At 39.9% G+C, this 23,391-nt stretch overlaps 2 protein-coding genes across 5 annotated transcripts; both read left to right on the top strand.

Moving 5' to 3' along the window:
• The first annotated feature begins 507 nt into the window (after positions 1 to 507).
• zgc:110319 (uncharacterized protein LOC796111 homolog) lies at positions 508 to 3,861 on the top strand. Its single transcript, XM_023263928.3, has 8 exons — positions 508 to 590; positions 1,156 to 1,238; positions 1,368 to 1,503; positions 2,075 to 2,141; positions 2,247 to 2,358; positions 2,442 to 2,505; positions 2,750 to 2,924; positions 3,141 to 3,861. The coding sequence occupies exons 1-8, from the start codon at positions 526 to 528 to the stop codon at positions 3,207 to 3,209; spliced, it is 771 nt and encodes a 256-aa protein (XP_023119696.1). The 5' UTR covers positions 508 to 525; the 3' UTR covers positions 3,210 to 3,861.
• A 788-nt stretch (positions 3,862 to 4,649) lies between these two features.
• On the top strand, positions 4,650 to 21,608 carry ccar1 (cell division cycle and apoptosis regulator 1). Of its 4 annotated transcripts, none has more exons than XM_055018700.1 (26): positions 4,650 to 4,732; positions 5,869 to 6,029; positions 6,757 to 6,935; positions 7,053 to 7,184; positions 7,745 to 7,777; positions 8,100 to 8,296; positions 8,561 to 8,687; positions 9,187 to 9,306; positions 10,575 to 10,767; positions 10,938 to 11,082; positions 11,214 to 11,366; positions 11,511 to 11,736; positions 12,757 to 12,870; positions 13,209 to 13,375; positions 14,236 to 14,446; positions 15,633 to 15,716; positions 16,054 to 16,242; positions 16,455 to 16,646; positions 16,757 to 16,987; positions 17,087 to 17,216; positions 17,472 to 17,560; positions 17,651 to 17,791; positions 17,990 to 18,110; positions 18,212 to 18,394; positions 20,293 to 20,498; positions 20,586 to 21,608. In XM_055018700.1, the coding sequence occupies exons 2-26, from the start codon at positions 5,918 to 5,920 to the stop codon at positions 20,664 to 20,666; spliced, it is 3,756 nt and encodes a 1,251-aa protein (XP_054874675.1). In that variant the 5' UTR covers positions 4,650 to 4,732; positions 5,869 to 5,917; the 3' UTR covers positions 20,667 to 21,608. The 4 variants fall into 4 exon arrangements, with proteins under 4 accessions (XP_054874675.1, XP_023119695.2, XP_023119690.2 ...); XM_023263927.3 differs by having other exon boundaries at positions 11,211 to 11,366; positions 16,141 to 16,242; XM_023263922.3 differs by having other exon boundaries at positions 11,211 to 11,366.
• The last annotated feature ends 1,783 nt before the right edge of the window (positions 21,609 to 23,391 follow it).

Raw genomic sequence — 23,391 nt, 5'->3', positions numbered from 1 at the left:
GTATATAAAGTGCTGATAACTCTGTATTTGTTGTTAATAACCATATTTATTCCTGTATCCTCGGAATCTGCACTATTTGACCTAAACATTGATCCACTTTAAATATGCCCCTTTACACATGACACTTTCTGCTCTTGTTTAAATGCATGTGTATTTTTTGTGTCAATACTTTAACAGCTAAATAAATAAATACATTTTTTTATTTTTGTTTTTTATTTTCTTAATGACTCAAATACCTTGTGCATTTCCAATTCTGAAAATAAAGATCTATTTTCAAATAATCTTATGGAACTCTGTCTGGCCATACAACAATTAACTAGTTTAATGTTGATCTCAACCATTTTAATGTTATAATCAGAACAGTTATGTTTATAATCTTCCCAAATCCACAGATATTTTTCCCTCACTGTTTCACTTCAGAAAGAAACTAAAGAAAGGCCTTTATGTTGAATAAAAACCAAATCCAGTCCTGATCAGGATTCTGCGCCTCCACCACACGAGGTCCTCATTTCCAAAACAAACAAAATGGCGGCGCACATGAGATGGGGTCTTCACCAGTTGTTCCGTGCAAGAAATACGGCTCATTTTAGGTTTGGACCACTGCAGTTGTGACTTATCTTTTTGTACACGCTTCTTACTACTCATATAACAATTTATACTGTTTGCGTAAAGTATATAATCGGTATTTCGACATGTGGTGGAGATTACACTTTTAGCCAGCTAGGTAGTTAGCCAGGAAACTGCGACACAAAGCATCGGCTTGTCTCTCTTTACCCCCATTCATCTGGATTTGGGCGAAGATATGGGGAAAACTTTTAGTATAAGCGACATTTCGTTCTATCTTTTATGTTTAATGTGATATGTGTGTCTTTCTCGTCTCAAGCACGTAGCTTAGCCGCTAGTCGTTAGCTAACTGTGATAGCAAACTTCATTAACCGTAAATGATTGAGCCTCGGGATCACATTGCTGCCTTCCAGGCTTGTATCCATAACCCGAGCTAACAGTTAACTTAAACGTCTGACTTTGCTTAAATTCACCAACGCTGCCTTTACATTTAACCCTGTCTCGATAAATGAATGAGATGAAATCTCCTGAGGATGAAGACACATGGTCTAATATTTCTTTACTCTTTGTTTGGTTTTCTGACAAGAACAGAAGTTTATACAACTCACAGTCCACGACCCGCAGCTTCAGAAGAGCTCAGCTGCAGCCCAGGACAGGAACCACACACTTCTCAAGTGAGAAAACATTGTTTGGACACCTTCCTGCATTCACTTACAAGCCATCATCTTGTCCTAACACATATCAGTGATAGACAGAGAAGAATAAAGCATACAGCTGTAATAAGGCTTAATATTGTTTTTCAGCAAGACCCTTGTCCATCCAAACTCAAGACACTCCAAACCCCAGAAGCTTGAAGTTTCTTCCTGGCAAACCTGTCCTTGGAAGTGGGACACTTGACTTTCCTTCTCCAAGCTCAGCTGGAGCTTCATCCTTAGCCAGGTTTTGTGTCAAATTTATGGTTGTATTTGTGCTGTTTCTTGTGTTTAAAAAAAAAAGACTAATTGTCAGTGTGTCCAGGCTCTGCAATGCAGAAATCATAAAGTGTTTTGGACAAGCACTAAAACAAGATAATGTGTGCACATGTATGTGTTTTCACACTGATAACATGTGTCTTATTGGTTTCTTATAGTAATGATAAATAATAAATACATTTATAAGGCATTGTCTTAGCAAAGTTATAAAGTGCTTGATCTAAAGCGTGATCTAAAGAGTGAGTCTGTTGTCTTTCATTTGCCATTATAATGATTGTGTCTTCAGTTTCTACCGTTGATGGAGTTGCTTGGTTGAAGAGTACATGCAGTCGAAGTAACAGATGTACACTGTGGTCCTGCAGGGTTTTATGACGAAAGCAACCGACTACATGAAGGCACTGTGTAGATGTGATGTTTTGTTTACTGATACATTTAGTCTTGTCTCAAGTCCATGCTGTAATCACTAAATATACCCAAACAGCTTCATGGTGTGTTTTTAATTCTCCTTGAACAATAACATGATAACATGTTTCTTTCAGGGACTTGTTTGAAATTGAAGGCGTGAAAAGTGTGTTCTTTGGCCCTGACTTCATCACAGTCACTAAAGTAAGTACTGAATGTGTTCTTATAGCCTGTCTTCAAGATTTTGTTATTTATCCAATAAATCTTTGGTTAGAGATAACACAGGAGATGTTTGGGTTTTTTTGTCAGACTGATGAAGATGTGGAGTGGACAGACATTAAACGCAACGCTTTGGAAGCCATTGCCAAGTTCTTTGAGAGTGGGGACCCGATAACAACAGGCGCAGTGCACCATGAAAGCAGTGAGTATGCAATGTGGAAATATGCAAGTGCTTGACATTAGAGTGAGTAAATATTTTCATGCTTTCTGTTTCTTTTATTGTAGGTCTTTCTGAAGATGATGATGACATTGTGTCTATGATAAAAGAGCTTCTGGACACCAGAATCAGGTACAAAACTACTAAATTTTAGAACAGTTTAGGTGATAATTTTAATCTACATTGCAAGTGAGTAATCTGTTGCAATTGATTACTCACTCTGTATAATTTAAAACGATCTCACCCATGATAAAATATTTGTTTACTCACACTGACAGTGTTGTATGAGACAGTTGTATTGAGATAAGTCTTTATCTGTGTGTCCTCTGTGCTGCCTTGTTCTGTACATACTGATATGGCCTCTTTCACTCACAAGACCTACAGTGCAGGAGGATGGAGGCGATGTCATCTTTAAGGGTTTTGAGAACGGCACAGTCAAGTTGAAGCTGGTTGGTTCCTGCACAGGATGTCCAAGCTCGACGGTCACCCTGAAGAACGGCATTCAGAACATGATGCAGTTTTATATCCCTGAGGTAGACAAGGTGGAGCAGGTGAATATCAAAATCAGTGTTTCTGTAGATGTGAGACCAGAAAGTGATTTTTCAATCTGCAGTTCTGCAGTTTTGGCAGCCAGAGTCGAAATAAAATAAAGAAAAAGAGGAAAGAACATCTTATATCGATTTCATTTACAGTGCTTGCTCCTACACCGAGTTTTTTCTAATTATTTTAAAATCAAAAATATAATTCGTCTTTTTTTGTGTGTCCAGGTGGAAGATGAAGTGGATGAGATCAATGCAAAGGTTTTCACCGAACTGGAACGCAAACTGCAGGAATAAAAAATTCCTTGACCAACATACCTTTGAACTTTGTAAGAGGAAAATGCTTCAATGTGGAAAACTCGGCCATGCATTGTTCCAAGAAATAACCATTCTACACCGTATGAAGAGAAAAAATGATTTCCTGCTGTTTTGTGTGCATACGCTATACTGTTTAGAATTCACTTTATATGTATATACTGCACGCGCCTACTACCAAGAAAAGAAAATATACTGTATACTGCATGCAGAAAGTGCAGTCATTTTCCCGTCTAAATGAAAAAGTTTAGCTGAAATGGCTGTAAATGTTGTGTTATATTTATTTCTTATGAATGTTTTATATTTTGAAAGAATATTTTCTTAAGATGAAGATATTTGGAATGTCAATGACACTGGTTCAGGTCATGCAGAACCAAGTTTTGAAGAAGCTTCAGAAGAAGTTTTGATAAGTATTGCAGTTGTTGCTGTATTATTCCTAAAGAAACACAACTGAACAGTTTTTGCTTGTTAATGTGTCATGCACAAATGAAGTTATGTTATTGTTATTGAGGCTCCAATTTATTGAGTAGAAATAGGCTTACACTCTAACACCTTACGTATACTGTATTAATGTATTTTGTGCTTCACTCCAAAGATTTACTGTATCACATTAAAATTCATAGTTTGATAACTAGTCTTTGTTGCTGAGACCATTTGTTTAATTACAAATTTTTAGAGCTGCAACTAAAGATTATTTTCATAGTCGATCATTTTCTCGTTTATTTTTCAAAACGTCAATCTATGTTGATCAATCTTTCCCAAAGCCCAAGATGATATCCACCAATGTCTTCTTTCATCCGTACTCCAAAGATATTTACTTTACCAACACAGAGGACTAAAGAAACCAGACAATATTCAAATTTAAGAGGCAGAAATAAGAAATTGTGACCTTTTTCCCCAGAAAACAACTCAAACGTATTAATCGGCAATCAAAATAGTTGACAATTTATTTAATAGTTTGTAATCAAACATTTGTTGCAGCCCTACTATTATTATTGTCTTGTTTCATGTCCTATGAATTGTGTCATTCTGTCCCACAGAAAAGGGGATGATTGCAATTACAGTCAAGGGGCGTTTATTTGTATAATACACTCTATTTAAAAAAATAAAAGTGCTATAATGCAATAAGACATCAAAATATAAATTACAACAATAGACAGTAAGGACATGTCCCATGATTTCAAGATGATAAAGTTGAGTCATTCTAATTGATTTGGCGTGGCTGTTGTTTATTTTAATTTAACAAAGTTTCTGACTGGGTTTGCTGTGTAGTGCTATAACATGTATAAAAGGATTATGATCTCTGTCTAAATCTTTAAATTTCGAATGATTATGATATTTCCTAACAATTGTGCTCATTCTCATTCAGTCAATATAACAGATAAAAGTGTTTACATCGTATACAGCACACAAGCAGGATCTCGGCAGCGAAGAGCATGGATCGAGGTTTCCATTCAGCGCATGCGCAGTTGATGTCTGTATTCGGCCGGTGCAGAGGAACGGTGGTAAGCTGTGTTGACAATGTTTTAATCTAAACCTTTCTCCGTCAGAAATGGTGAATATTCTGTGTAAATTCTTAGTGCATTTATTAATTGCATGCAGGTGCTTTTATGTGTGTTTTAGTGCTTTTCAAACGTTGGTCATTCACTGCCAACTGTCAGCCAACGGCCGTCAATTGAGGCCTCGCTGTAGATAACAAATGTAGCACGAGGCTAATCTGGCAACAAAGCTAACGGTGTACAAATGCTAAGTGTTAGCTATCTGTGTGTAGCTACAGTGTCGGTCTTACAGTAGCAGTGCTGCGTTTTTATTTGTTTGTAGCTAAATGGTGTCCGTTTCAACAATGCTGACGATGCCATAATAACGTAGCGTTAGAGGCTTGAGTCAAACAGCTGTAAACTACAACAATAACAGCGTTAGCTTGCTAGACAAATGTTAAATGTTACCTAGCTTAGCCGTTTGCGCTAGCCTACTGTCAGTTAGTAGCTAACGTTAGCTAGACTGCCGTAGAGCCCGTTGCTGTGTCAGCACTTGTTAACCTATGGAGCCCTGCAGATACCGGGGATAAAATTTAATTCCTGCGTCCGAAGTGGTATTTCTTTCGTCCAACTGTTTACTTCAACTGTTTGTGCTGACTTAATGGCGTTAAGTTACTGAAAGATAACGATATGAACAAAAAAATTAAGGATGTAGTGGCGTGGGCAATCAATGTAAATAGCATTACTGTGAAAGCTGCTTTCAAAAAGATGATTGTATTCTCTATATGTTCAGTACGTATACATATTTCACTCAACAAGTTATGTTATTCACACGATAATATTATAAATTGGTGTCCTTGGTACAGCTTTTCATACAGTTGTAATCCTACATTGGACATTGGTTTAATCCCCATTGTTTGTTCTTTGCTAGCAGTCTTGGTTGGCTGCAAATACACACAGTTTGTAACCTGCTGCAAGGGAAGCAAGTTAGATCCTGATTGGCTGCTTGAGATTCATAACGTTTTACGCTTTCTTTTATTTGTCCAGTCTTATTTTATGGTTGACTGAATGTATACTATGGTGCTATAGACATTTTGGTGCACAAATGATGAAGTCCTACCAATATACCTCATTTTTGTTTTGGATTGCTTGTGTTTTTTTAGTGACAGCATTGGCCTGGTGATCAGAGACTGCTCTTAACCTGAATGAGTCATGGCCCAATTCGGGGGACAAAAGAATCCACCGTGGGCGACTCAATTTGCTGCCACAGCGGTGTCCCAACCAGGCCACTCAGGACAGTCTCTTGACCTCAACAGCCTGCACTGTGAGTAAAACCAACTAGAGGGTTTGGCTTATTTCATACCCCATTTTACTTGGTGCTCAATTACACTGTATTTCATATTGTGGTCTTTGTGTCTAAGGCTGTTCATGCTTTCTACATCTGCAAGGGTCAATTTCATCATTCACAAGTGGTAAACAAGTGGTGCTTAAACATGTGTTTGTTAAGATTAGAGACTGTACACGGAAATTGTGTCATCCACACCTTTATAATTCATCAATAAAATAGTTTGTTTATTTATTTATTTGATAGGGACAGTGCACATTAATGAATGTCTATTTAGGCAGCAATAGACGTAAATATGCCAGATTATAACAACAATGCTAGTTTACATTCACAGTCCCTCGGCATATAGTTGTAATTAAAGTCGTTTCTGCTGGACTTTGGAGGAGCTTTGACTTGTACGTTATTTCCATCAATAGAGGCCAGTAGGAAGTCTTAGTTTCTCCAGAAATCCTGTGATATATTTACCCACTGCTCGGCACGTCTTAGGTATAATGCTAACACAATGCTACAGCTCAGTCTGTAACCATCTACTTTATTTTTAAAAGTGCAAAGTCATCATGTGCGTGTACACAGAAAGCATGACCTGGCCTGTGGTCTCTCTGGTTCTTAGACTTGCCATCACTTAATCTTCCCTGTCCTCTTCTACACCAACATTCCCCATTCAGTTTCTCTCAATCTGGTGTCTCATTCTTTTTACTTTCTACAGCTCTTGGAGTGCAGCAGCCGTCTCTTCTGGGAGCATCTCCCTCTGTTTACTCCCAACAGTCAGCCTTGGCGGCAGCCTCTCTTAGCAGCCAATCTGCTGCAAACTATCAGCTGTCTCAGCAAACTGCTGCTCTGCAGCAGCAAGCTGCAGCAGCTGCTGCTGCTGCAGCACTACAGCAGGTCAGTCACAATTAAGTAGCCTTAAAGTCAGTGAGAAAATCTGTTCGTCTTGCCCTGCTCACATGTAATATTCTTTGATCACTTATTATCTCTCTTGTGCTCCCTTTGTGTCTGTAGTCCCAGATCAATACTGCACTCCAGCAGTATCAACAGCAGCAACAGCAGCAACAACAACAGCAACAACAGCAGCAACAGCAACAACCACCCCAGCAACCCCCTCAACAGCAACTGTACAATGTACCTCATCAGGTGAAGCACAGGCTCTGTTTTTCTTTGTGTCATGCTTTACTTTGGATAAGCCTCTGCATATACTAACCTTGAAATGTATTTTGGTTGATTTAGACTCTCACTGGCGTTATGGTTTATATTTAGATTTCTGTCATGGTATCAGCAAAATTGACCACAGTGGTGTTGTTTAGAATATGTGTGTCAGCTCATACAGCTTGAAGCTATGATTGTCTGAGTAATCACTTTAAATTAAAATTAAATGTCTCCCTTGGATTTTTTTCTATGCATTTGTTGTTCCTGCTGTAGTCCTCCATATTTCCTATCCACTTGGTAGCATAACAGATCATGTGAATATGCCATAGGGATAATATGATACAACTACTCAAGCAACAGCATGTTTATATGCAGCATGGAATAGATCTTGTTTCACTCGCAGATTCTATTCATGAATACACGGCCATTGGCTGTTGGAAATCTTTATGAGAATATAAGTTGTGCCAGTGCACTGGGGACAGATTTACTGTGTCAAATCAACAAAATGTTCACTTTTGGCATTTTCTTTTTTTCTTCTTATTTCACAGCTTCCACAGCCTCAACAGGCACTGCTTTCTCAGGTAAGGTGCAAAAAACACTCTTACACAAGCTTAAAATAAGACGTACTCAACAATGTCAGCCCTATCTGTTCACGTCTTAGCGTTTAAAGCAAAAATCCAGGCCAGATGTGCCCATAGCTGACAAGATGAAGGCAATTTTGCCTTACTGTTTCTTGTTGTTTTTCCAATTTTCACTTTGACTCTGCATTTATTTATCAGATAAAAGAGCAAAAATGCTTCCCTTCGTGTTCTTGCTGTAAATAAGTAGCCGTGATATTTACTGATTGGGTTTAGAAATGCAACTAAAGTTTGTTTTATCCTTCTTTTTATTCTTGACTCTCAGCCCCCTGTCGCCTTGCCCACCAGCCTGAGTCTGTCCAACCCTCAGCAAACAGCGCAGATTACTGTGTCCTACCCAACACCACGTTCAAGCCACCAACAACAGACGCAGCCACAGAAGCAGAGAGTCTTCACTGGCGTCGTCAACAAGCTGCATGACACTTTTGGCTTTGTAGATGAAGATGTCTTCTTTCAGTTAAGGTGAAAGACTTTGGTCCTTGGCATATCTTAACTTGCATTTTTTGTGTAATTCTAAGTTAAATACCCTCGCATGCATTACGATTACACAGATTTTTTTAATGCAAGTGTTAACATGCACTTGCTATTTCCCCAGCCCTTATTTAGCACCTTTAACAGAGATGTCATAAGGATAGATGCATGATTTTATCAATTTGAAACTGGTGTGACATGATATACACAGATTTCTGGACATGTCTGAATGCGGTTTTTAAATAATTTTTATAGTGCTGTGAAAGGGAAGACTCCCCAGGTGGGTGACAGAGTCCTAGTGGAAGCTGTGTACAACCCGAATATGCCCTTCAAGTGGAACGCCCAGCGCATCCAGACCTTACCTCAGCTAGCAAATCAATCGGTGAGACCCTTCAGTTGCACTCAAGAATAATAATTTTGAGCACGGTAATGCAGTATATGGATTTCTGCTTAAAATGTTATAGATTTTTTTGATTTTCAAATTTAGAATTGCAAAAGCTGTAGTACTTATAAAGGATTTAATTCGTCCTTCTTTGCTATGTAATAATATCCACATTGTAGCTTCTTCATCTGTGAAACACAGGAAGCATCCTTTCATCATTTGAAACTGGTTTGATTACTTTGTACTTTATGCATGTCTGTTTGCTTCAGTTTATTTAGCTTTATTGATCTGGGTTAATATAGGAAGTGACTAAAGTTACGTGGTGAAAATGACAACATGTTTATTTGAATATTGGATATCATTTTCAACCCTGCATAATTCCCCTAGTCTGACAAGAGTACTAATATAATTTTGTGTTTTTGTCCTGTCTTTCTCAAATTTGATCTTATCCATTGTCCCTTTGTCTGATATTGATTTTTCTGTTTTCTTTCCTTCCTAGCATCAGCAGCAGCCTCAGCCTTTACCTCAAGCTTCCCCACAGCTTGGCAGCCTTTACAATGAGCCAGGGATGCAGCTGCGCTACTCAGACATGCACTCCACTCCGGACAACAGACAAAATGTAACCCCCTAGCCTTGAAACACACGCTTTCTTTTCTTTCACGCTGTCTTCATCCTTACTCAGTTTCTTTCATGTATTACATATAAATGTAATGGCTGTGTGAGGCTGATACAAGCCTACTCTACTTAGGCCTGAGGCTCAGATTTAATCTCAGCCAAATGTTTTCCTGGGACAGTGCTGGTGCTGATAAAGCTAGCTGCTAGAACTTTGTTTTAATCTTGACTGCAGGCTGTATGTCAGACATTAAACCTAAAATTACTCATTCAACTTCAGTATGAATGTAGTCTCTTATAGCCTGCTATTTCTCCCAGAAAGAAACTTAATTTGAAAACTACATGAAGTAAAAATACTATTAAAAATACTATTTAATACTGACCCCGACTTTAAGCTAAGAGATGGTCACAAATTCTTCTTACCAGGCATCACCAGTTTGACTTATGCTTAAAATAAGGGCTTACTAAATTATACAGAGATGTCTAGACTTGTAATGTATAAAGAAGATGTTATTTACACATCAGCATTAGTAAGGAATGATATGGGCAAACTATGTAATTGTAATTTTTCTGGCAGATAATGTGATTATGATTGGATTTAATATATACTTTTCGTATATTCAACTTTCACTTCTGCTGTGTAATAGATTTAAAACCTGGTGGAGCATGACACATGAGATACTTTTTAAAAGCGTGAGTGTCACACAGGGAGGATAGCATAAATTTATAAAACAACAGTTTAAGTCCTGGGTCAGATGTGCTGCATACCACGTTCTAAGTTGCAGCCTTTGCGTGCTACTTCACATTGTGGTTTTAATTTTAAATTAATTATTGTTCAGCCTTAATTAGCATGTAAAAGCTTGTTTATGGCTTCAATTAAGATATATATCACAAAAGACACTGCTAAGTCATGGGCTTTTTTTTGTTATCCAAAAACGTATATAAAGGGGTGGAGAGTTTTTTTTGCTTCAAATTGGTGAAAATCTAAAATATAGCTTTTGGCAGATTCATCTGAAGTAACTGTGAGATTAGGGCTGCATCAGCTTTTCTTTGATTAGTTAACAAAGTGTAAGGTTCCTCCGATAGGATTTCCACAGTTTCTTTCAGTTCAAGCTGATATTCAGACCTTTTCCCATCTTCTTTCTTTCAAGCACCCACTGTCTAATTTAACTTTATTGTTGTGCAATTGTTGACATGTTAACAATTGTTTCAGGTCAGCCATCAAAAATGTACTCACCTCTCCTTTTTTCTTTTCATGTTTCCTTTTTTCTCTAGAACCAGCCTCAACCTCCCAACATGATGAAGGCAGGTCCCACCATGCTGCAGTCGCTACCTCCCCCAACCACTTTCAGTGTGCCGTCCCAGGCTCCACCTCCTTCCCTCCTGCAGGCCCAGCTATCTGCTGCCTCTCTGGCTCCTCTCCTCCAAAACCCTCCTCAGCCTCTGCTCCCACAGCCTCCACCCAAAGGTAAAAAACTTGTCAGGAGGAGTGCATTTATCTAGTAGATCTGGATGGAAAGCAGTCAGCTAAATATGATTACCACTGCTGGGCAGCTTTTTTGACACAATATAACATGCAAAATAGAGGTTGTCTGTTTGATATGTTAAATAGTTAAGTAATATATCTCTTGTCTCTAGATGTGTTTCCTGGTGGTCTGCTTCAGCCCCCCGTAAGAATGATGCCACAGCCACAGCCTGTCCGGCGAATTGAGCCTCCACCTCGTTTCCCCACTCGCAATGATCGAGGCCCAGAGCTCATCCTCAGGTCTAAAGAAGAACGCAGGTGAGATGCTGGTCATGTGAGATAACTGAATACTTGTTACTACTATAGGCATTCAGCTGGCTGTAGCCCTTTAACAAAAAAATCATCCTTTTGTTTGTTAGAAGTAATTTTCTTATTTAATTCCTTAGCAGAGACAGGGACCGTGAGCGCAGGCGATCAAGAGAACGCTCGCCCACACGCAAACGCTCCAGAGACCGCTCACCAAGACGAGATCGTTCTCCAAGACGACCTCGCAGGGTGGTTCCTCGCTACACCGTCCAGTTTTCTAAGTTCAGCTTAGACGGGTAAATATAGTCTCTTCAGTGTTTCATGCTTTTAAGTTGGAAGAAGATCGTAGAAGACAGATATGCTTAGACTCTAGTGTAATACTCAACAGTATGTCACGAATGTGTTGCTGAGGTCGAAACTGTTCTGTTTATGTTTTCCAGCTCCAGCTGTGACATGATGGAGCTGAGAAGGCGGTATCAGAGCCTCTACATTCCTAGTGACTTCTTTGATGCTGTCTTCACCTGGGTGGATGCCTTTCCTCTTACACGTCCCTTTCAGCTTAATAACGCCTGTAACTTTCACATCTTGCACAAAGAAGTGGATCCTCTAGTCAAGAACACGGCTGTTCTGGACCCTCCTGATGCCAACCACACCTACAGTGCTAAGGTATGACTGTCAATGATAAATACGTTGTACCATTTCAGAACTGATAAGATGCAGTAAATCATTTTTATTCCTCACAGTTACAATTGTAGGTACTGGTGTTCAGCCAAAAAGAAAGGCTATAAACCAAGAGTTTATTTAACACCCATCTAAATAATTATGCGCCACACTGTCTTCAGATTTGGTTTAAATGTGGTGGGCATTTCAGTTATATAGCATTCCAATGTAGGGATTTACAGACAGGAAATAAATGAAGAAACACAGAAATGGTAATTAGATTTCACTCTGCAATTTAACAGTAATCCATAAAATTCAAGCAAGTCAGAAATAATCCAAAGGAAACTGGAACTTCTTTGATCTACTGTTACTACAAACCATACTTTGTGTTACTAAGCTTAAAGTTACAGTTCTAATCCTTAGGATGCCAGTCCTGCTTGATTTGGAGAAATTAGTAGTTGCCATGGCAACAGCCATGTACTTTTATGTAACAGTCTATATTTGTTGTGTATGTAATTTGCCAGTAATAGACGAGCCAAATTTATTTTGCTTTATTAAACAATTTGCCCAGCAATAAGTGTGATCTGATTACACATGAGGCAAAACCCCAGGGTACAGTAAAATCGAAGAATAATTAAATGTGTGCAGTTTGTTCTCCACAACTCAACATCTAACGGCTCGCTGTAGCTGCTAAACTACTGATGAAAAAATGCAAAAAAGAAATGTCTTGTGTTGTAGCCACTTTTACTTTAAATATTAAGCTGCTGCAGTAGGAAATGTTCTACAGCATTAGCAAAAACTTAGTACAGCTCTGGTCTGTGTAAATACTGTGAACAGTAAAACATGAGGTGAAGTAAGTTCTTGTTCTTTTGTAATAAATCTGAATCTGTAGCAATAATACAAAGCTATTATGTGAATAGATGATTGCTGAATGTAGGAACTTTACTAGCTAGAAAGAAAATGATGTTAGAAATAGGTTTTGATTTTATTAATGTCTAACTTTATTGTGATCTCTTTTTGTTTCAGGTGATGCTGCTGGCTAACCCCAGCATAGAGGAGCTCTATCACAAGTCCTGTGCTCTGGCAGAGGACTCCCAAGAAGTCAGAGACTCCTTCCAACATCCTGCTAGACTCATTAAGGTACAACAAACCCTTTCCATGCTTGTACGATGCACAGGAGCTGACAGTGATGTAATGACCCTATTCCATTGCTGAGTACTCACAATGTTGAAGAATCCTTACTGATGTCGGCTCCATTGTGTAAATTAGCTCTATGTTTTTTCTTTTGGTAATGGAACCGCTTAAATTATGATTATTTCAACATGCAGCTGACCCTTTTCTGTCTTTTTCTTTGTCTCTATTCTCTTTTTTGCTCTTTTCACCCTCCCATGCCCGTTTTATCCACACTGCCATTCCCCATTTCCATCTAACCAATACTCTGTGGCTCTCCTTTGTACCTGTCTGTCTTTCTCCATTAGTTTTTGGTGGGCATGAGAGGTAAAGATGAGGCCATGGCCATTGGTGGTCACTGGTCTCCCTCTCTGGATGGAGCTGACCCAGAGAAGGATCCCTCAGTCCTTATTAAGACAGCCATACGCTGTTGCAAGGCACTCACAGGCATAGACCTTAGTCTGTGCACTCAGTGGTAAGTGCCTGCTAATCTCATTGATATTTATTTTTCTCACTCATTGTATTTCTGTTTAAATGCTTCTAACCATGTTACTAAAATCCCAAATTTGAGTATATGATATATACTACCTCGATACAAAATCTCTCCTTGACATGTTGGGTGATATTTTTTGTTTTCTCCTTTTATATTAATGACTATTGTGTTGTTAATTTGCAATCTTTTATTTACTATTATTATTTCTTGTGTTGTGCAATGTTCTTTTTGGCCTTTTGTGTGTTGTAGTCTTGGCTCTCTCTTTCTGTCACACTCTATTCATATACACACACATTTCATTGTGATGACAAAACCAAACGCATGGACTTTGTGGCTGGAAGCAGTAGCCTGGACCAGAAGACACTACCATTACTTTCTTTGTTTTTTTTTTTTTAATTTTTCTATTCTCTCTGTTAAATATCTTACATATTTAACTGGCTTTCACTGTCCTGTTGACTCTGTCTCTCTTCGCACAACCCTAATGTAGTGCGTTAAGTGTATCCTAGGTTAAATGCAGAACGCTCATCCATAATTGGCTGAAGCTATAATGGGGATGAATTTGGGGGTGTGATTCTTTTTTTTTTTTTTTATTTGTGATTGTCTGTCAACTTTCTCAAAATGGCTGCCGTAACCTGTGCCAACAGTTGGAGAGCTGCAGACTGGGTCCATTTGTCTATGCTGTGTGTTGTGCGGGAGAACGGTCACTGTAATGACGTGTACGCTCATTCAGTGACCTAATGGGAGGGAGTAGCTGTAGAAGGCTCGCCCTAGCAAGGCTTGCCTTTTATACTGTGCCCTGACCAGAATGTTTCTTTCCAATGCACCTTCTTCCTTTGCGACAGGTATCGTTTTGCAGAGATTCGCTATCATCGGCCGGAGGAGACACACAAGGGGCGGACAGTCCCTGCTCATGTGGAGACAGTGGTTTTGTTTCTTCCGGATGTTTGGCATTGTCTTCCTACCCGCTCAGAGTGGGAGGTGCTGTCACGGCGACTCCGGGAGCAGCTGGCTGAGAAGCTGTCGGCCGAGCGAAAGGAGGCGGATGGAGAACAGGCACTGAACCGCTAATCCCTCTCTTCTCATTTCCGCTTCTCACAGGAAGGCACAGGAATTACAAAAAAAACAAACCCCAGATACACATCAGACACAAAGCACACCTCACCCTTCACGCACACAGATACGAACACAGGCATATTATTGTTCCACCAAACCTCACCTAGGCTTCTTCTGTTTACTCCACCTGTCCCCTGTTCCTCTGCTCCAACTCCTCCATTCCTCCATCAGCACTCCCACCTTCCCTCACATCCAGCAGACACATACAGTGGAAGCAGTGAGACTAGGTTGTGTTGTGTAGGCCCCATTCGCAAATGACAAAACAGCTTCCAGTTTCTCAAACACCTCGTAATTGAGTGCTAATTTGGTGTAATTTTTTCAGTTAATCCTGGTATTTTGTTGTGAATTATTTAAAACTACATGTGCATAACCTGCTTTTAATTTTGATGGTTGCAAAATGTTATCGAACTAATGTCAAAATTGAACCAGTGGTCAATTTTTAACACTGGAACCCAGAATTTGTAAACATGCTGGAATCTGTGGAGTCAGTTGCATGAAAATAATGTCTTTGTTGTAGAAATGTGGATTTTTATATGATTTTTCACATCAATTTGAAATCGCCTGACTTCGAAAAGAGAACCTCCCCCAAGTCCTGCTTCTTGTCTGTTCTTGTTGTTGGATTCTACATTCTCATTTGGACTATATGTAGAATTTGGTTTTTCCAGGGCAGTTGGTTGGACAGAAGGACAGATGGCTCCTATCTGATGTAGGTGTATAAAACCCATAAATGGCAATATCCCAGTCATAGAGCATGGTAGGGCCACCCTATCCTCACTCCGTTTGGAGACCAGCTTCAGTTCACCTGATGTACCTACACACCTTTTGGACACACCTCTCATTGATTTTTACCTTTTTTGTGTTCCACAGATTGATTGATTGGCAGCTGGGGGGCATTTCTGTTGGTTTTTATAAGAGCTAGAGAGCTTCCCTGTGTACGCTTCAGTAGCAGTGGACTTAAACACAGTCGAGAGCTCACTAGGACGAGACAATGAAAGACAGATGAGACCTTGCTTCTTGCACGGATCAACTTTGAAGCTCACGCAGACTGAGTGGTGTGCTGACTGTTTGCTTTCCCACCTCTTTCTCTGCCTCTACCTGTCTCTGTCTTTAATGATTTCCTGTCAAGGAGGAAGAGGAGAAGGATGACGATGAATCAAAGGACGTCAGTACTCCCACTCACTGGGCTAAACTTGACCCGAAATCAATGAAGGTAAGGTTCAAGGAGACACTCTCCGAGCTGGCGGAGTTAGGAAAGGATTCTGGTATTTTTCGTGTAGAGAAATGTTGAAGTCAGTTACATACAGAAAATAGTGCATCTTAGCCTGGCCAGCAGAATTTGAACAGCAGCTTAGTCTTTTTTAAGTTTCCTAAGAATGATGAGATGAGAACAGTAGGACTGACTTTGTTCGCAGGCATATTGATGGATAGCTGAGGATCACCAGCAACACTGCAGTGACCATTTTACAACATGTAGTTTTAGAAATGTTCAGCTGTTGTGTGCTGCTCCTGTCACAACTCAAGCTTTTCCATGTTTTCTCCCTTTGCAGGTAAATGACCTGCGCAAGGAGCTTGATTGTCGCTCTCTCAGCTCAAAGGGGTTAAAATCACAGCTAATAGCACGTCTCACCAAGCAGCTGAAAGTGGAGGAGCAGGTGGAGGAGTCCAAGGAGCCTGAGAAACCAGAGTGCAAAATTGCAGAGGAAGAGGAACCATCTCGCCCTGAAGATGACAGAGAGGTAGAAAAAGATGTTCTTAACTAAGAAGTGATGATGTCTCTTTTTATACTTGCAACATAAATCAAGATGTCACCTCATATTGTAAAAAAAAACAGCTATCCAATTGTGCTATCCAAAGTGAAAAGATATATTTCATAGTTTTAATAATCCTTTCATTGTTGTAAAACCTTCTCAGAAATTAGGTTTATCTTAATTTTTGTGAATTCTGTTAGGAGGAGGAACGGAAGAGGCAGGAGGAGCTTGAGCGTCAGCGGAGAGAAAGACGCTACATCCTCCCTGATGAGCCCACCATCATCGTACATCCCAACTGGGCAGCCAAGAACGGCAAATTTGACTGCAGTGTCATGTCCCTGAGTGTGCTGTTGGACTACAGACTGGAAGACAACAAGGAGCACTCTTTTGAGGTGAGAATTACCAGTCGCAGTATTTGTTTCATACTGTTACAGAGAAATTCCTGAGAGTGTGACATTTTGGTCTGTGTAGTTTGATAATATACTGTTTTCTTTCTGCACAGGTTTCTCTGTTTGCTGAGCTCTTCAACGAGATGCTACAGAGAGATTTTGGCTACCGCATATATAAAGCCCTCGCTGCTCTTCCTACCAAGGAGGAGAAGAAAGAGAAGAAAGCCAAAAAAGAGGCAGAAAAGAAGGAGGCTGAAAAGCGGGAAATTAAGAAGGAAAAAGAAGACGAGAATGAAGAGCCAGCAGTAAAGAAGACCAAAGAGGATGATGAGGAGAAGAGGAAGGCAAGTCTCTCAAATCTCTCCTTCGTTTTTTCAATCTGTTATTTGTTCAGCAAATCATGTGTGTTTTAATGTGATTGTGTGACTTTTGTGTTTAACCAGTTCGATGAAAAAGTTGTGAAAAAGGAAGAGTCACGAGATGAGGAGGAGAATGAAGATGATAGCAGCATGACCAATAATGAAGAATATGATCCCATGGAGGCTGAAGATGCAGATGATGACGAGGATGATGGTAGTCCACTCTCACTTTTTAAAAAAACGGTGCAACCGCTTCATTCCCTCTGAATTTCCCACAGTGTAATGTGGTCAGTGATGAGAAACCATGCACCACGCTGAGCTTGTGATGGATAACATTTCCACAGTTTCTGAGACCTTAAGTGTAGAAAAATATGTTCTTTTTTGGGATATTGACATTCTTCCTGTATGCATGCTGATTAAAGACACATACTCATCATCTAACTTAATATTTATGTTACTTTTTTTTCAGACAAAGATGATGAAGACTCCAACGATAGAGACAGGAAAGACCACAAGGATGACCGCAAGTCATCAAAGGAGAGATCTTCTAAAGACAAAGTTAGTTGTTCATTGTTATAGACATATTATTGAAGTAGTGGTGTATTTTGAACACAGGTGTTGATATAAAAATGTTTGTTGTTACACCAGGAGAAGAAGCAGATGGTCACGCACAACAAGGAGCTGCTGATGGCATTTGTCTACTTTGACCAGAGCCACTGTGGCTATTTGCTGGAGAGAGATCTGGAGGAGATCTTGTACACATTAGGGCTGCATCTTTCTCGTGCTCAGGTGAGCACTCACAAACCTAAAAATATTCGTGGTGTGTTTCTGGTTCTGTGCATCCCAGATTCTTAGATTGCCACACTGTCTTTTTCACTTTGCTCACTCACTGGCTGCCTGCCGACTGATGTTGGTCTCTGATCCTGAGGACGTGTACTTCCGCCTGCAGCTCAGTAAAACTGTCATGTCGATTTGGTCTGTTTTCAGATAAAGAAGCTTTTGAACAAACCGGTTGTCAGAGAGTCTTGTTACTACCGAAAACTGACAGATAGGGGAAAGGATGAGCCTCTTCCTTCCTTTAATGAAGCCCTGATAGAAAACCTCATAGGTGAGCTAACAATGTATTTTAAGCAAAATCTTTCAATCATGAAATAATCTACAAATACAATATGGCAGAGAGCTGCTGTAAGTAATCTGTTTTTCTGTCAGGCAATCGAGGATTACTTCCTGCTCCGAAAGCTCGGGCTCAGGCAGAGGCCAGTGAGTCTGGTAATCTGATCGTGTATAACGGAGCTATGGTCGACATCGGCAGCATGATGCAGAAACTGGAGAAGAGTGAGAAAGCGAGAGAGGAGATAGAACAGAAGCTCATGCTGCAAGATGCCAAAATGGGTACGATTTGGATTGTATTCTACTCGACATGTTGTTCTCTGGACTGATTCTATCACGTTGCAAGCTACACTCTGTGTCAGTAGTCCTTCAGGACAATGATCTGGCTCAATTTGAGCTTTGCTACAGAGATGCTCAGTCTCATTTCATTCAGGAGTCTTCTGTGATTTCTGGTGAAATGTGGACTGACACATTGCTTCCATCTGCAACATGCGGAGTATAAAATGGTGCTCAGCAACACTGTTTTTGACTGTGTGCATCCAGAGTAGAAATTAGTTAAAAGGCTAAAGTGACAGACTTGAAGTCTGTGTAAAGTTGTTACATGTATGTTCTGAGTTTGTTTTACAACAAAAAACTATGTTATTAAGTACCAAGATGAATTTGAATCATGAAAGAAATCACAAAATACGTAAAAGTAGGTTGCAAAACTATGGAAAAAGGTTGTGAAATCACAAACATGCTCTGCAAATGTGGAATATTTTTGTCACTTTGCTGCTGTGGACTAAGTTACTTTCTATAATCTCAGCACACAAGGCAACTTACATTCATTGGTGGGCATGTGCTTCCCCTGGTGGCACCAGATGTCCGCATGACATGAGGATGAAGCTCTGGGAGGGAGATAATCAGTTTGGCCTCATTCACCAGTAGTGGATTATTCGTGAATCCCAGTTGTTTCTAATGAAAATTTCCAAAAGTGCATGGTGTACAGTGGTCACTGCAGTGTTGGTGGTGATCTTCAAGACCGAGCTGCTATACAAACTCAGGTATCCAGGGAAGATTTGCATAACTAGCTAGCAAACTGTAGACTGTAGTAGGTGTAGGAACTCGTGATTGAGCGGTAGAACCAGTGATACTAATGCCTTCTACGTTTTATAACGTTGTAGTGTTAAGGGCATTAGAATGATGATTAGATGAAGAAAGGAAGATTGATTCTGTTAACAGCCACAGTGATAGAGAGCTGAGGATCACTAGGATGAGAGTGAAACACTGGAGCATGGCTCTAATACAAGAATAATAAACAGCTTAACTGTCCAGTTTAGTGCTGCGTTTTTTAGTCCTTTTTAATGTTTTCGTTGCATGGATTTTAACGTTCCTTTATTTAAATGGAAAGCAAGTAAGGGACTAAACTTTGACATTTCAGAGGGAATTTGCCCCTTTCTTACGAATAAAGAACAATAAACCAAACTAGGTCACAACAGTATATGTACAGCAGTGTAAACAACTTGTCTAATGACAATCTTCCAGCATTGGAGTGTCTTAAATCAAAGGAACTCTCTTATATTTTTGCAGGTGTTCTGTAGAATCGTCCCAGCTAGCCTCATCTCAAAATTCAGATTTGATTGGAAGCTGAATGTTGTTAATTATAGATGGTTCTTTCCTGAGTCCAGCAGTGTCACACAGTGATCATTGTTGGTGGTCTCTAATTTTCACTGTTGTTTTGACAACCCTGGTCGGTTTGTTTGCTGTAGTCGGGATACCATAACAGGCTAGGATGTTAAAGGCAAGAACGCTCTCTCTTAGACTGAGAGAATCCAAAATGGTACAATTCTGTGTAATTATTGTATGTCCCCAGATGCTTTTCTATCAATTGAAGACTGAAATCATTTGTCTAGTTTAGCAGGCAAGCTAAATATTGTATGTTTAACCATGACCAAAACGGCTTAACTTTAAAAGTTCAGAAATTCCCCTATTATGCAAGTTTAGGCGTAGTATATTTTTTTGATTTCAACGAACTTCAAGTAGATTAAGAAAGAATTTAAACCAGTGTTTTCTCAGTTGCGTGTGATACTTTTGTTTGAGTTGCAAGAACGTGTTGTTGGAGCTGTGTTTTCTTCATGTGCTTCATTATTGATCTACCTTCAGTGTGATCCTCCGTCTGACTTTGTTTTGTCTCATTTCAGATGAAGATGCAAAAGTTAAAGCTCAGCTGGAACAAGCCAATAAAGCTTTGTCCAGAGAGCTGGAGGAGGTGAAAAGTACTCTGAGCCAAACTGAGCAGACTCTGAAGGCCGCAGACGAGCAGAAGACCATCTATCACGAGCAGATGAGCAGGTCGGCCAGCTCGTTGATGTCGACCGTCAAAGGGCTGCTGGCAGTGCTGAAGAAGGTACACCATGCTTAAAAGCTGCTTAATCTGTTTGATTTTTAAGTTTTGGCAGAAAATAAGCTAAAATTCACTGTTGTTCTTCTTTAGGATCAAGAAGTAGACGAGTCTGGGGATGATGTCACAGGTGATCACATTCAGACATCTCAGACAAACGGCGCTGATGAATGACACCTTTCAAATCAATGAAGCTAATCTGTAATACTGATAATCTTAAACTGTAAATACTTACTAAACTGGTGTAATTGACATGTTTTATTTGAACCTGTTGTCTCCCAACTACATGTATAATTTAATTCGTGAATTGGTTCCCTTGTGTTCATTTGACCTCCTTGTTGTTTTTGAGGAGTGACTTTTCTTACTTAATTTTAACAGTGACAAAGCTTTGAAGTGCTTATTTTCAAAGTAAATTAAGTTCAGTTGCTAACATTTTTTTTTGCCATCGCTTTAGCTTTGTTATGGCCAATAATGTGCCACATTGTAGATTTTAATGCCAGTATGTTTGAGGTATACTTGAGTTGATTTTGTTTTTCTAATGAGCAATAATGATGCTATTTATGTGTGAGAGAAGTCATAAACTATATTTAAAAGGAACTAATTTTGGATGGAAAAAGATGGGAGGATTTTCATATGGTTCAGGCAGAATGTCTTCATAAATCGTCAACACAACGTTCAGTTTGTATTTCTTCTATTCGGCTGGTTTGACAGGTTTCTGAGGTTTTGTTTTTGTCTTTTTCGAACACATGGCTATGCATGGTTCCTGCCTCTCTCTGACCTTTTTTTTCTGTCTGCACCTCCTGACTGTATCCACCAACGGCTGCGCTGCCAGTTACAGTGTTTCATGTTTTACTGTGACCAGCGTTTGTCTTGTTTTCCAAAAAGGAAAATACACACGAACCAAAAGTTAAGCTCAATGAATGTGTGTTCTGCTGAAGGAATGAACATTTTGAGATCCATCTCTGAACTGTGTGAGTTGGTTTGGGTTGTTCTAAAGAAAAAAAAAGAGGCACAATTACCTGAAAGTGTGCTCCAAAGCAGGCAATTTTATTTTTCTATTGAAAATGTACTCTATTGATGTGTTGTGCAAGATTAAAGTGGTCCATTTTAACACAACAGTGTGTCTGCATTTAGCTTTTCACGGTAGGCATTGTGACTTGTAGGAAAAGTACTGGTGTAGCTTCTAAATTTGTCGACTGCTCAGTTTATGCTGAAGCTATGAATTGGAATTTGACCATCGTTCATTTTAATATTTACACATTTACTCCAATAGTGACATATTAAAATGTCTTCTTAGGAAAAGATCTTGTGATGAAAGCTGAACAATTTGATGGAGCAGCTGGTGTTTTGTTTTGCTGAGCTGCACTGTTCACCAGCAGATGGCAGCAGAGTCTACAGCTGCTGCACATGTTGGACTAGTGAACTACCATGTATTTGAAAGCAGCAATTACCTGCCTCAGTATTACCGTAATTTCTGGACTATTGAGCGCACCGGAATATAAGCCTCACCCACTAAATTTAAAAAGAAAAAAAGTTTTGTACATATACAAGCCGCACCTGACTATAAGCCGCAGGTGTCCACGTTGTAACATGAGATATTTACACAGAAAGATTTTTTAAAACTTTAAATTAAAGTATGCTTTTTCCGAACAGTGCCTGTAACATCGCAGTAAAACGCATTGAGTCAGTTCACGCGACCGACTCCAACGTCTCACCATTGATTCATTGATATCAAGCTTACGCTCTATTTGCTTCTTCGACAGGCAGATCGGTTGCCTTTAACTTAAAAACTGTGTTTCCGACCCGATTCTGCCGGCCGCCGGACCGCGGTTGGGCAGCCTCGGGTCGTGCTAGCCCGCTTAGGTTGGGCAGCCTCGGGTAGCGCTAGCCCGCTTAGCTTAGCGGTCGGGCAGCCTCGGGTAGCGCTAGCCCGCTTAGCTTAGCGGTTGGGCAGCCTCGGGTAGCGCTAGCCCGCTTAGCTTAGCGGGGCTCGTTAATGGTATCCGCCAGATATAAGTCCGGACAAACTTTGCAGGGGGAGAACGAGGCACTTTATTGAACCAGCAGCAACTGTCCACATGCACTGGCTTCCCACTCTTGTCCTGTATAACTGGCTGTATCATCATGGTGCATCTCACTATGCCTCCGCTTCCACGCTCATCTCTGCAACACACACACCTGCAGCGCTCCTCCTCACGTCACACTCACACACATCGCAACCTGCCGAAAGTAAAGGAGAGCAGACTCGGCCTGCAACAGCTGCATCATATGCATTTCTTTGTGTGTTTTCCATGATGAGGGTGTGTGCATGAAGCGCAAAATGACTGATTTGAAGAATTTAGTGTGAGTGTGTTTGATTTAATTCGAACAGTTTCATTGGTCCACTGTGACCTGTTCGGTAATTTTATTGGTCTGATGTGACGAGGCTAAATGTATTGTTGGCATGAAGCTCGCACGTAAAAATCTATACTTTAGCCGCATCGTTGTATAAGCCGCAGGGTTCAAAGCGTGAGAAAAAAGTAGCGGCTTATAGTCCGGAAATTACGGTAGATTCTCTGAGCACCTTTTTGCTTTTTGCATAGTCTTCTTTCTGAGCGAGTTGACTGACAAAACTACTATTTGTACTACTTTATATGTAGCCATTTTTACTTTGTATGGTTGGAAGGTTTGACAGTTCCTAATACAGCCATGAGACCTCCTACAGCTGCCATTTCCCCCAGCTATTATAAGCAGATATTAACAAATCTTTTATTAACTTCACCTAAATGCCCTTGTTGGAACGTTATCTATGAATTACAGCCTGTCATCTTAAGGCACTTTATACAGGAGGCCATACAAAATAATAGAAACCTGACAAATTCCAATGCGGTGAATTGGGGAGAGAACAGAAAAAAGTTTC

This window comes from Amphiprion ocellaris, chromosome 16 (genome assembly GCF_022539595.1).
Source record: "Amphiprion ocellaris isolate individual 3 ecotype Okinawa chromosome 16, ASM2253959v1, whole genome shotgun sequence".
NCBI classification, from domain to species: Eukaryota; Metazoa; Chordata; class Actinopteri; family Pomacentridae; genus Amphiprion; species Amphiprion ocellaris.
This window is presented reverse-complemented; position numbering and strand designations above follow the sequence as displayed.